The 14,372-nt window shown below is 44.5% G+C and overlaps 1 protein-coding gene across 4 annotated transcripts; it reads left to right on the top strand.

Moving 5' to 3' along the window:
• Window positions 1-331: 331 nt before the first annotated feature.
• mindy1 (MINDY lysine 48 deubiquitinase 1) lies at window positions 332-13,504 on the top strand. Of its 4 annotated transcripts, none has more exons than XM_051069497.1 (13): window positions 332-547; window positions 2,596-3,320; window positions 3,613-3,864; window positions 6,945-7,150; window positions 7,377-7,434; window positions 7,879-7,943; window positions 8,158-8,316; window positions 9,999-10,101; window positions 10,245-10,387; window positions 10,798-11,028; window positions 11,112-11,279; window positions 11,381-11,472; window positions 12,012-13,504. In XM_051069497.1, the coding sequence occupies exons 2-12, from the start codon at window positions 2,987-2,989 to the stop codon at window positions 11,444-11,446; spliced, it is 1,785 nt and encodes a 594-aa protein (XP_050925454.1). In that variant the 5' UTR covers window positions 332-547; window positions 2,596-2,986; the 3' UTR covers window positions 11,447-11,472; window positions 12,012-13,504. The 4 variants fall into 4 exon arrangements, with proteins under 4 accessions (XP_050925454.1, XP_050925450.1, XP_050925463.1 ...); XM_051069493.1 differs by having other exon boundaries at window positions 338-547; window positions 2,596-2,733; window positions 2,924-3,320; window positions 11,381-13,504; XM_051069506.1 differs by having other exon boundaries at window positions 352-547; window positions 10,840-11,028; window positions 11,381-13,504.
• Window positions 13,505-14,372: the final 868 nt, after the last annotated feature.

Raw genomic sequence — 14,372 nt, 5'->3', positions numbered from 1 at the left:
CCTGATCAGTGTCTGGGAGGAAATAATGAATCCAGACTGAGACCAGCTGAGCTTTTATTTAAACTTCTTCATGTTCAGCTTCAGCTTCACAGGTTTAACTGACAGAAAAGATGAAAATATAAAATCAGACACAAAAGAAGAAGAAGCTTTAAGTAAAGAGGTGTGAACAGCTGGAGAGAGACCAGGTGTAAAACCAGGTAAATTAAATTCACTGATAAAATAAACAGCTAAATATAAATAAACACTGTTATTAAACATGAATATTTCTCCTGTCTCACTCTCCAGGCAGGTAGACAGGTAGGTGGTCTTCTCACCTGATTGGATGCTGAACCTGTCCCTTCTTATGTAACACCTGCCTGTCCCGGGTGAGCGGGGACTAACCGTAAACCGACATGGCTGACCGCACCGCCCGTCGGAACTACGCTGTAACCCAAATCTAACGCATCGCAGCTGTGTCGGGGTGTACCGGGTGAGACGGTAAAAGTTGCCCTCTGATGTTTTCTCCTCATGTCAAACTGAATCAGACAGAAGCATCCGGGACACAAAGGTAAATAAAACAGAGTAAAGTAAAGATGCTGCGTCTGATGTAACTGTCCTCAACCGACACCAAACTCCATTCAGATTATCACTCGGTTGTGTTGTTTTGATATTTCTGTGTTCGGATGCGTTACAGTCAAAATGACTTTATTCTCTTAAAGCTTCGGTGTCTTATTTAAATTCGGCTCATTATTTAAACCAAACTCTGAGTCTGTCGTGGTCTTTTTCTAACAGTAACTCCAGCTGTCGGGCAGAGGCAAACCGAGCTGAGCTGAACTGACTATCCGTTGTAAAAAGTAGATATTTATTTTAAACGTTCGCTGCTCGGGTGTTATTTGTTAGTCGGGTTTATCAGTGTCTCCTAATGAGGCAGTGGGAATGGTTAAACCGCTACTGGTTATATGTTACTGTGCTGTTATGTCCAAATGTCTTAAATTGACATTTTGTTAAATGGAGTTCTGCGGGGTCATTGTCGAACAGTGAGGCTAGCCGTGTGCTAGCTAACTCTCTTTAATAAACGTTTGGACGAACATGGTGGTGACGGTGTCAGGTCCAGTTATTCGTCCTGTTTGTTTTCACTACAGTCACACTGTGTACGCGGAGTACACTCACTGCCTCTGTTTCACCTTTAACGTATTTATTTACAAAACAAAAACTTCTGCGTTAGCTAGGTGGCTAATGGCTAACGCAGTTATTTAAAGTTGGGCGGATATGACGTCACGTGGTGTTGTTTGCACCCTGCGGTGGGCGGGGCATGTGAGCGGAGAGGAATGTAAACAGCTAGCACGCCCGTTCACCCGCCACCGTCAGCGCAGATCAACACGCCCGCGCCCGGTCTCGGTAAACAGCATCTCACCCGCCCGCCCGACCGACCGTTTGTTGTGACGCCGACACGGGGGTCAGGGCCGCGTTCCGGGGGCGGACTCAGCGACGTCTCTGCGGAACACACGGCGAACTTGGCTGAGTTAGCTTCGCGGAGCTAGCGTCAGGTCGGCTAGCTCCCGGAGCAGAAAGCGGCTTAACGCGGATCCGCGGGTTTCAGGGTCTGTGCCGGTCTGTACTGAGCTGAGTCCGACAGGCCGGAGCCTCCTGTTCGCTGTGAGTACTGACTGTCACTGTGTGTAGTTTGTTGTGGGACTGAGCTGCGTTAAAGGAAACTTCAGCACCTGTTTGTTTGAGTACTCACTGTCCTCACCCCCACCCTCACCCTCAGCCCGATGAACACCCGGTCTGTCCTCCAGCTGCAGCTCAGGAAGAGATCAGGTGTACAAGGTCACCTGTTCAGCAGCAGCTCTCTGTAGCTGCAGGATGGAAGTGAATGCACCTGACCTGGATCTCTGAGCAGGTCCTGGGGGGGCAGGACCACAGACTCTTACAATTAAAGACAAAACGTAAACGTGATGTAAAACTTAAAGTCAAAGTGTCTCTTCACTGATCCTCCACATCAGATCAGGTCCTGGTCCTGGTCTTGGTCAGTCTATGAACTCAGCTCGATGACGTCCTGTGGTCTGATGACTCAGGTTTGGATCATCCTGTTTTTAATCTGACTCTCACTGGTGCTTTCTGGAAGAGACAGACTGAAGGACTGAGTGTTCAAAGGTCCTGGTTCACACAGTGAGGTGTCTGTGGTCTTTAACGTTAACTACTCGAGCTGTGTTATTGTTTGTTGTTGTGAAGATGTTTTATTGAAGCTCAGAGAGATTAATGAATTATTTTGTTGAAGCTGTATCTGGAGGAGAGGAGCAGGTCTGTCCTCCTGTCAGCTGAGCCTCAGCTGTCAGACGTCTGTCCGTTTGTCATGTTACACAGACCTACAGACGCCTGTAGCAGCTTGTCTGTCTCTGAACGCAGTGAGGTGTCGACCTGTCTCCTCAGAGGCGGCGGCCATTTTGTTTTTGTTAGTGGGTGTTAACACAGTAGCTCTGACTTGTGATTGGTGAGTGTGACTGTCTGTCACACAGAGACAAAGATGAGACCTGATGAAGCTCTGAGAGTCTGAGCTGGACTCTGTTGTATCAGCGTCTTTACTGACTCCTGCTTCTTGTTTCTCCTCCTCAGGTCCGACCGGACGTCTGTCGACTGTTTAGACGACAAACTGAAATAATCCTCTGACGCCCGTCGCACCTTCAGAAGGAGTTTGTTTTTCTCTGTTCTGCCTGTTGATTCATCAGGAGGAGGGACCTGTGCTGGAGACTGGTGCGTTTGTTTTGCGTCACCCTGAGCAGGCGGCAGGAGGCCATGTTAAAGCGTCAGCTGCTCCTCCGTCACGCCTCCATCTTGAAGCAGCATTTGTGACCTTGCGACCTCCTGACGCCGAGGCTGCTTCTCTCTGATGACGCCGTTTGTGTCCTGACTCGTTTCTTCTTCGCTGGTTGTTTGTGTATAGAAGGAGGAGTCAGCGTTTGTTCTGTGAAGCCGTCGGATCCTGTTTCCAGTCGATCGGCTGACGATGGCGGAGTCCAGCTCGGAGCCAGCATCAGACCTGCTGATCAAACCCGTCTCCAAAGAACTGATCGTAACCACGGCGATGGAGGGACTGGGCCGGACGCCGGGATCCGACACCGGAGCCGAGGTCCAGAGGAGCAATGGGGACGCAGACAGTCCTCTACCCGCCAAAGTCCCGAAGGAGGAGGAGGAGGAGGCCACGCCCTCGCCGCCAGAGTCCTCGTCTCTGTCGTCTGAAAACGGGACGATGACCGCCATCACCACAGAAGAAGAATCTGTGTCAGCTCTGCTCAGACACATGGAGACTGAGGGGGGACGGGACAGAGGAGCAGACCCAGGTAAGACCCAGGTCCTGAGGATGAAGTTAAACAAAGTGAGTGAAACCAGGTGTCAGGGTTCAGCCTGTGTGAGCTGTTGGTTCAGAGTCTGGTTAACATTCAGGAAGTGGAGCAGGGAAACAGGCAGCCAGTCAGGAGACGCCTTCAATCAGCCATTGTTGTTCTGGGATGTGATTGGCTGCAGGCCAGCGTGTGAGAAAACTCTGATTATAAACAGCGTTCAGATGGATAATGTGCTGTTTACTGGACGTCACAGAACTCTCTGGTCTCTAAACTGATCCTGTGTCTGCAGGTCTAGACCTGGACCTGGAGGACAGCTCGTCTGTAGCGACGGGTGGTGGCTCAGAGGACCAGAGGGAGTCCACGGACTCGGCGTCTTTCTCCATCCCCAGTCTGGAGCTGTCGGACGGGGCCGCGGCTGCAGGAAACTCCCTGGACGTGGAGGACGGCCTGTCCTCGTCCTACTCGGCCCTGGGCGTGGACGGCTGCTCTCCGTCCGCCGAGGTCCCCGGTCTGAAGGAGGACGAGGCGCTGGAGGCTGCAGGTGAGACGTCACCTGAGGGTTCAGGGGTCAGAGTAAGGCTCCAGCTGCAGCATGGTTTATTAAACTCTGAGTTTCCCTGAACGCCTCAGATTAGTTCAAGTGCTGGTTCCATTTTTTATTCCCAGAAAATCAGTAGGTAAATATCAGTGTTTAATGTGTTGGTTTGATGAATCAGGAGGAAACAGTGTGAAGAGAAGCTGTGAAGTCAAAGTTCTGACACGTTAACAGACAGTCAGCAGTGATATCAACGTTACTCACCACTGCTTTAAACTGCAGCTGCAGCAAAATCAACCTGGAGGAGAGGGAGGAGAGGGAGGAGAGGGAGGAGGAGAGGGAGGAGGAGGAGGAGGAGGAGAGGGAGGAGGAGGAGGAGGAGGAGGAGGAGGAGGAGGAGGAGGAGAGGGAGGAGAGGGAGGAGGAGGAGGAGGAGAGGGAGGAGAGGGTCTCATTCTCTGTTCTCACTTTATAAACAGGAAGTTGTGAAGCTTCTGTCTCATTCTCATGAACATGAAACATCAGAACGCCTTAATTTCATTACATCTGACACAGAGTTCACAGAGTTCACAGAGCTGCAGGACTGATCCTAAAACCAGGAAGTAAGTTAGCATGTTAGCATGTTAGCTCTTCCTGTTGTCAGTGTGTTTCTGGTTAAATGTCTGAAATAAGGTCTGTGGTTTTAACACAAGCTCAAGACATTTTCAGGTTTTATTCTCGGACATAAAATGGGTCAGTAAATCCCCCACTCCTGATGTTTGAAGCTTTTACGTGTCTTAAAAAAGGCGGTTGCTAACGAGTGTCTCAATGAGACTACAGAGGTTGTCGGGGACGTTAACATGAAAACCCATCTACTCACCAGTCCACCTTTACAGCCTCGTTGTGTTTCTACTCACGCTCTTTCAAACTCTCACTAACTTTCTAAGAAGAAAGGCTTTTGTAGAAGAGCTCAGAGCTAAATGAAATGACCAGTTGGAAGCTTAGTGGTGGAGACGTTGACGTCATGTGACCGTGGTGTAGTTGGTTTATAGCCTAACATTAGCTTCTTACTTCAAACATCAGAACAGTGGTGTTCATCTGTGAAGATGATCTGATCAACTAAACCTGAAGGATCAGAAACTCCAGGTCTCAGTTTATTTCCTGTGGAGGAACCAGACTGAAGCTGACTTCAGGTTGAACAGAAACACATCATCACTGTGGGACTGTGTTTTCAGGAACAGATGAGTGATTGTCGTCATGTTTCCTGGTTGGCAGAGTCAAACAAACACTAAGCTCCAGTTCTTTAACTTCCATAAATATCCATCTCAGACACATTGGTTGTTTCTTTAGGCTGAAGTTGAATGTGTTGAGGATAAAGGATCGTCTCCCCTCTGTGGTTCAGCTGTGACTCGTCCTCAGCTGCTCTGACTCATTTCACAGTTTCAGGCTTTTGTCTGATGAGTTCAAACCAGAAATCGGTGCCGGGGCCGAGCAGGGGAGAGGTCAGTTTATTTCCACAGAGATGAATCAGAGAAAATAAAGGGATTAAATAAGAATAGAGAAAATTACAGGAAGGAGAAAGACAAACAAGGTGAGAGAAAACAGCGAGTGAAAACTCTGATCATTGTTTCTCAGCAGAGGAAGCTGCTTCTTATTCTGTGATCCTGACATATAAACATCAGGATATCTGCTGATAATAGACTATGCACAAGCACAGAGACGGACGTCTGGTTTCACTGCCGGGGAACTACTTTATTTCCTCAAACAGTAAAATGAGAGTAGCGCAGAAAAACAAGAGATTTAATGCTACAGAAGAGTTTATGTGGCTCTAATGAACTCTGTTCCTCTGTGCTCAGCTTCCAGCTGATGGAACAGCAGCCTCCACTGTTTCCCTTTAAAGCCGAGTTTTCTGTGATAAAACATACGAAGGTATGAAGACCATGAAATCCTCCACACTGCTAACAGTTAACACTTTAACATCTCCCTCCAGTTACAGTTAGAACAACAACGAACACAGAAACACATTGTAAAGCAATACGCTAGCCTGTCGCTAACTAACGCTAGCTCTAAGGCAGACATGTTAACGCTCACTTGGCCTCATGAGCTGATGAACAGTGATGTTTTTTGTCGTTGATGTTTTTCACAAACCTGGAACTAGTATGATATGTGCTGGTATACAGCGACGCTGGAGACTGAGTCTTCAGCTCCTGCCTTTGTTATTGTCATAAGTTAAAGTCTTCACACACTGAGGGCAGTTTGATTCATACGATTCATTCAAACTTTGTCATCAGCACTTTCACACAGAGTGAGAATATGATGCAGTGAGAAGTGATGGAGGTGGGTTTTTCTGAGCTTTTCTCACCGTGAATAAAGACGAGAGCAGTGACAGGATGAACCAGGCTGGGATTACATGGGATTAACTAACATTAATCTGCTAGTGAGGGTCTGTTATTAGCTTTACATGTGGTTCACTTCTCTTTCTTTTTCTCACTCCAAGATAAAAAGAGACATTTTAATATTAATATTAAACCAGTGGCTCATCATTTATAAACAGAATAATAATTTGTTTTATCTGCTTTAACACATCTTTCTCTGCTGCGTTCAGGGACATCATGTCTCTTCTTTTTGATCGCTTTTCATTCAGGGCAACGGACAGAAAAAACAACAGGACAGATGTTAGCTTTAGTTCAGCGGTTAGCTGTTAGCCCTGCTAGCTGTTAGCCCTGCTAGGACAAACAGCATCTTCATCCTGTGTGGTATCTGTGATGTGAAACTAGAGTTAAAGGTGGGTTTGTTTGTTTTGTGGTAAAATAAATATGAGAAACCTGAAGTGATCAGTGCTCAGTGAAATCTGTGAGGAACAGATAACCTGGAAACAACACCTCAAAGATTCAAGGATTCAAGGATCATTTACTGTTGTTTCCAAAACATGTTGATACATGAAGCAGAACGAATTTAGAAACTCCTGTTTACAGAAAAACACAGTGAACTTAAATTTCTAATGAGAATAAATATCTGAACAGAGAGTAAAGTTCTTAAACAAAATAAAAGTCTAAGATAACAGGGTTTAACTTAAAGTGTGACTGTAGTTCTCCTGTCGTCCACAGGAGGCGCTGCAGCAGCAGCTGCTCCTCCTGCCACCTCCTCCTCCTCAGCTGCTGCTGCTGCTGTGGAGCCCGGGCCGTCCATGCCCGTGTATTACCTGGTGAAGTGGATCACCTGGAAGGAGAAGAAGACGCCCATCGTCACTCAGAGTGAGAACGGACCCTGCCCCCTGCTGGCCATCATGAACACACTGTTCCTGCGCTGGAAGGTAAAAGATCAACAGGCTGATTCCTGTCGTCACAGAAACGTTTTAGACAAACAGATCCTCCTCTTCCTCCAGGAGGAGGCTGTAGTTTCACTGAGGGGAGGAGAATGATGATACAGTCAGACTGTGGGAGAGTCTTCATCTAAACCTTCATCACATGGAAAACCAGTGAACTACAGCTCTCTGTGTGTGTGTGTGTGTGTGTGTGTGTGTGTGTGTGTGTGTCCAGGCGAAGCTTCCTGCTCAGACTGAAGTCGTCACCACTGAGGACCTGATGGCTCACCTGGGTAAGATCACACAGAGCTGTCAGCCAATCAGCTGTCAGAGGAGGGTCATGGTTTTTAAGGTGGACTGATCTGAGGTCAGTCAGTGTGAGGAAACACACAGCTCTGCTCCGTTCAGTCCGATTCTCTCAGATCAGACGTCTCTTCTTCTTCTTGTGCAGAAAATGAACTCACATTTATCATCATCAGCTTTTACTGAACTGGAATCAGGTCAGACGTCACTGTCGTCCTGTTCATCCTGTAGATACTCAGACTCACAGCGCCACCTGCTGCTGTGGAGGCAGAGTTATTTCTAGAAAAACCTCAGGACAGAAACTGAGGAGAGAAGTTTGTGTGTTTGTTTGTTTCTGTTTGTTTGTTTGTTTGTGTGTGTAAACCTCAGTGTCTGTTAGTGAATCAGTTTGTTAAAGTGAAGCAGTGACACTGATGTGTGTGTTTGTTGTGTAGGAGAGTGTGTGTTGTCGGTCACACCCAGAGAGAAGGCTGATGGGATGGAGCTCAACTTCCAACAGGTAACACACACACACACACACGCACGCACGCACGCACGCACGCACGCATGCACGCACGCACGCACGCACACACACACACACACACACACACACACATACACATACACACACACGCACACACACACGCACACAGGCTGCAGATGTGGAACATGTTCACCTGCAGCCGACTCACCTGTGTGTGTGTGTGTGTGTGTGTGTGTGTGTGTGTGTGCAGAACATGAGCGATGCGATGGCCGTCCTCCCGAAGCTCTCCACAGGTCTGGACGTTAACGTGCGTTTCACCGGAGTGTCCGACTTTGAATACACACCTGAGTGTATCGTGTTCGACCTGCTAGACATCCCTCTGTACCACGGCTGGCTCGTTGACCCACAGGTAACACACAGGTGTGTGTGTCTCTGCGTGTGTGTTAGAGAGGTTATTTGGTCATTTGAAGAAATTTCCTTGATCAGTCATCAGGAAAATGAATCAATTATCAGGCTGTACAACACACTACACTACACTACACCACACTACACTACACACTACACCACACTACACTACACTACACTACACTACACTACACACTACACTACACTACACCACACTACACTACACACTACACACTACACTACACTACACCACACTACACACTACACCACACTACACACACTACACCACACTACACTACACACTACACCACACTACACTACACCACACACACCACACCACACCACACCACACACACCACACTACACTACACCACACCACCACACCACACCACACCACACACACACACTACACTACACTACACTACACTACACCACACTACACTACACTACACTACACTACACACACACACTACACCACACTACACACACTACACCACACCACACTACACTACACTACACCACACTACACTACAACACTACACTACACACTACACCACACCACACACACTACACTACACTACACTACACTACACTACACTACACCACACCACACACACACCACACTACACACACTACACTACACTACCACTACACACACTACACACACCACACTACACCACACTACACTACACTACACTACACTACACACACACTACACTACACCACACCACACCACCACACTACACCACACTACACTACACTACACTACACCACACCACACTACACCACACCACACTACACCACACCACACACACCACACTACACCACACTACACTACACTACACTACACTACACCACACTACACTACACACTACACCACACCACACTACACTACACTACACCACACCACACCACACCACACCACACTACACCACACTACACTACACCACACTACACTACACTACACTACACCACACTACACTACACCACACTACACTACACTACACCACACCACACCACACCACACCACACCACACCACACCACACCACACTACACCACACTACACTACACTACACTACACTACACTACACCACACTACACTACACACTACACCACACCACACTACACTACACTACACTACACCACACCACACCACACCACACCACACTACACCACACTACACTACACTACACTACACCACACTACACTACACCACACTACACTACACTACACTACACCACACTACACTACACCACACTACACTACACTACACCACACCACACCACACCACACCACACTACACTACACCACACCACACTACACTACACTACACTACACCACACCACACTACACTACACACTACACTACACTACACCACACCACACTACACTACACACTACACCACACTACACTACACCACACCACACCACACTACACTACACCACACTACACTACACCACACTACACCACACTACACTACACTACACCACACTACACTATGTCAGATGGTAACACAACACAACCTCACTGATACAAACAAATCAATGAAGTGTCACTTTGTTCTTAGGGATCAATAATCAATTCATAGATAAAACAGCTGCAAACAAATAAAAGCTGTGGTGTGTGTGGCAGCAGGACAGTGAGTCAGGATAAACTACAGTGTGTGTCTGTGTGTGTGTGTTCAGAGTCCAGAGATGGTGGCTGCTGTGGGGAAACTGAGCTACAACCAGCTGGTGGAGAAAATCATCGACTACAAACACTCTGCAGACAGCAGCCGAGTCAGTGAAGGTAACACACACACACACACACAGGTTTGATGAATCACAATGAATGTGAACCAACACGTGTGTGTGTGTGTGTGTGTGTGTGTGTGTGTGTGTGTGTGTGTGTGTGTGTGTGTGCGTGTGTGTGTGTGTGTGTGTGTGGTGCAGGTCTGGTTGCGGAGCAGTTTCTGGAGTCGACAGCGACTCAGTTGTCGTATCACGGTCTGTGTGAACTCAACACGACGGCTAAAGAAGGAGAGATCTCTGTGTTCTTCAGGAACAACCACTTCAGCACCATGATCAAACACAAGGTGGACACACACACACAACACACAACACAACACAACATACAATACAACACACAACACAACACGACACACAACACACACATATTCATAATCAATAATCAATAATTTATTTGATGCTCTTTAAAAAACTTGACTTGTTAATAAAGTTTTCTCTCTCTCAGGGTCACCTGTACCTGTTGTTAATAAAGTTTTCTCTCTCTCAGGGTCACCTGTACCTGTTGTTAATAAAGTTTTCTCTCTCTCAGGGTCACCTGTACCTGTTGTTAATAAAGTTTTCTCTCTCTCAGCGTCACCTGTACCTGTTGTTAATAAAGTTTTCTCTCTCTCAGGGTCACCTGTACCTGTTGTTAATAAAGTTTTCTCTCTCTCAGCGTCACCTGTACCTGTTGTTAATAAAGTTTTCTCTCTCTCAGGGTCACCTGTACCTGTTGTTAATAAAGTTTTCTCTCTCTCAGGGTCACCTGTACCTGTTGGTGACAGATCAGGGTTTCCTGCAGGAGGAGGCTCTGGTCTGGGAGTCTCTTCATAACGTCGAGGGCGATGGAAACTTCTGTGACTCAGACTTCAGACTGTGTCATCAGAGAGCTCCGCCCACCTCCGCCCTGCCCCCCTCCGCCCAGGACCAGCAGAGACAGATCGACCAGGTGAGACAGACAGACCAGGTGGTTCTGACGTAGCAGAGTGGATCGCTCCTCTAACGTGTCCCTGTCTGGTCTCTTGGTGTCAGGACTACCTGGTGGCGGTGTCCCTGCAGCAGCAGCAGGGCGGGGCCCCGGGGCCCCTCAGCGACCTGGAGTTGGCCCGACAGCTCCAACAGGAGGAATACCAGCAACAGCAGCAACTCCAGCAACAACAGCAACAGCAGCAACAAGGATCAGGACAGGTGGCACAGCAGGTAACTCAGAGTCCAGACCGGGATCAGAGGACCAGGATCAGAGGACTAGGTCTATTCAGGGACTCATGTTGTTGACAGTGTTTGTGTTTGTTTGTTTACAGGTCAGAGGTCAGGGGTCACAGCAGGCCAGGAGGAGAGACAAGGACTCAGACTGTGTCCTCCTATAGACTCTTCATCATCCTCATCATCACCTGTAACACACACACACACACACACACACACATACACACACACACACAGCTCGATGCCAAACCCCAGTGCTTTGTCCAACAGGAGACGGTTTGGGATTCCAGGTTTTGGAAAGTTTGTAAATTTGTAAGCAAAGACTGGAGTCTGATAAAACAGGTTCAACTGTTCAGTGTCTTTATTATTGATCAGGAAAATTATTCACTGATGTTGAATTGATCAGTTATAAACCATTAATAAGAGAAATTTATAACTGATCAAATTAATCTTTAATAAAGTCATCAGTTAAAATGTTTGTGAGACAGTGACGCCAAAAGAAGATGAAGGAAAACCGGTGGAAAATCCGTTAATTGAACTGAACGACATGAAAACTTTAATCTGACTCGACCAGTTTCACCACAAGAGGTCGCACACGAGCAGATATCATGTTTTTACACCACAGAGGAACAGTTACTGTTCTCCACTGATTCTTCTCTTAGTTTAAGAAGCAGAAACAGCACAACCCTTAACTAAAATTATTTCATCATTTTGATGTTTTTAATTCAGGTTTTTCCCTCTGATCGCTCCATCAACATTAAAAAGTTCCTGTCATGTGACCTCCTCTTTAATCAGCTGCAGACGAAACTGAACTTCAAACCAGGACGTCATCAGTTTGTCACTGAACCCAGAGTCAATACAAAACTCCCTTCACTTTTCCACTGATTTTTGTCTCCTGTAGATCATCAGCTCTGACGACCAGTAAAGTTTCTCATCTTGAAAAACTTGATTTTTGAAGTTTTTCATTCAGCCCACTGATGCTCAGACGTTTGAATTTTAAATAAAAAAATGACAAAACCACTGTTCTGTTAATTAGAAATGAACAACTTTTGAACAAGTTTTTCAGAAATAACTGATCTATAAAGTTATGTGAAAATAAATAAAGCAAAATTTATTTTAGACTCTTTTACTTAAACTGTGAATTTGTATTTAATTGGATATTTGTTAAATTGGAGTAGTGTACCGAACTTTTTTCATTCTGACGCTAAAACAAACCATAAAATTACCAAATATTTCCTAAATAAAATAATAAAAATAGTTGAAATATTAGTTTTTGTAATCACAGCAGAAATCTGAGGATGTGTGGTCTGTTTTCAGTCACAGGTTTGATTCCTGATCGTTATTGATCATTTTTGTGTTTGTGTCGACTGCAGAGCTCATTTTCATTCATCAGGAACTTTGATCTGTACGGAAGCTTGAACCTGCCAGGAAAATTGATTTTAAAAAATGAAATGATTCAAAAATGACAAAATAATTATTTAGATGTATGTCCAAATGATTTAATATTTGAATTTTTTTCTTATAAGCCTGATTTTTCATCTGTTTTTTTATGATTTATAGTCTCAACAATATGACTAGAAGTAAGAATTTAAATGTACAATTTTCATGTTTTTTTTTTCCCTGGCGTTTTCAAGCCTCTGCACATGGAAACACACTGAAGGAGTAAAAAGTTTCTGAATCGACTCAAAAACAGTTCAGACTTAAAAAGACAAACTGGATTTGAAGCATCTTTGAACTAAATCCAAATTAATTCTGCTGCTAATTCACAGATGTTTATTTAACTGTTTGGTCCTGGTTTTAAAGTTTTTTTCCTCTTTTGAACCAGTAAAAATCCAGGACCCGGTTTTGGTCTCTGACTTGAAGAAGAAAACCTTAAAAGGGATAATGGATAATTCATTAATACACTGGTCGTGATTTAAAACGACTTATTTTAAGCCACATTGAATAAAACAGCTACCTGAAACTGAGAAAGGTTTTCTTCTAAAATCAGAAGATTGTCAAGCAGTTTCAGATTCGCGAAGAAGATTTAGTACTTAAAACTTTCTCATCATGCCTCTGTGAGTGTGTCAGGCGTTGTCGGTATTTTCTGTAGTTTTTTTTTTTTTTTTTTTTTTTTGGTGTGATTGTTGACAGCTGAGCTTCAGTCTGACCGCTGCCATGCTCTGTTTGTATTTAATTTGTCATGATGTCAAATTGTCAGTAAAAACAAAATCAAACTCTGACGTCTCGACTCTTCACTCGTGTCGTTTTCTGTCCCCAGAGTTATCAGTAATTTCTGTCTCACACATTGTGATATAAATTTACACTCAATTTTCAAAATTATTAGTTAAAATTTTAACTCTGGGGATAATTTTGACTTTAAAAAACTACTAATTCTGATGTACGAGATGTGATTTATAGTTAATATAAAAAGTTAAAATATAATGAAAATATTACAATTCATTCTTTAAATCTCATTTAATAAATGAATTATTTTTGTGTCATAATTTTGACTTAAACATTTATCATATATTATTTATAATTTAGGATTTTTACTCCTTTATCTTATTAATGTATATGTCAAAAATTCATTTTTAGGAAGTCATGGTTTGGCATTCAAAAAATGTAATTTGTCAGTTTTTTTTAATACATCAGAAATAATATCTACATAAGATCACAGTTTTCATTCCTGTAATTTCTACCTAAAAAATTGTTCTCACAATTTCACTTTTTTCATTATCTCATATTTTATACTTAAAAAAAATATAATTTACCCTTAGAGTTGATAGAATTTTCACCCAGAATCTCATATTTTATACTCAAAAGATTTCAGACGTAATTGTGTCATTATGTTACAATAATTATTTTAAGAATTATATAATTCAGTATCTCAACTTGTACATATGAAAGTAATGATTTTGATTTAAAAGTTTAAAAGAATATTGACGTCATATTTTAGGTTTCTGACTTTAACTCTCAGTAGAAATCAGCTGATGTTCACACCTGGAGATGGACACATCTGAGTGGAAACTCCTCTTCAAAAGGTAAATGGAAAAAATGATCTTTATTCTCAAAACATGTACACCCATTGAGGACAAAAGCCAGATGTTA

This window comes from Lates calcarifer, linkage group LG3 (assembly GCF_001640805.2).
Source record: "Lates calcarifer isolate ASB-BC8 linkage group LG3, TLL_Latcal_v3, whole genome shotgun sequence".
NCBI classification, from domain to species: Eukaryota; Metazoa; Chordata; class Actinopteri; family Centropomidae; genus Lates; species Lates calcarifer.
The sequence above is the reverse complement of the archived record's forward strand: the minus strand, read 5'-3'. Positions and strand labels throughout refer to the sequence as shown.

Excerpts from the sequence above, each read along its gene's own strand:
- mindy1 (XM_051069497.1), top strand. The coding sequence starts at position 2,987 with ATGGCGGAGTCCAGCTCGGAGCCAGCATCAGACCTGCTGATCAAACCC. Across the intron at positions 3,865-6,944 it reads CGAGGCGCTGGAGGCTGCAG|GAGGCGCTGCAGCAGCAGCT; the intron begins GTGAGACGTCAC and ends TGTCGTCCACAG. Across the intron at positions 8,317-9,998 it reads GCTGGCTCGTTGACCCACAG|AGTCCAGAGATGGTGGCTGC; the intron begins GTAACACACAGG and ends GTGTGTGTTCAG.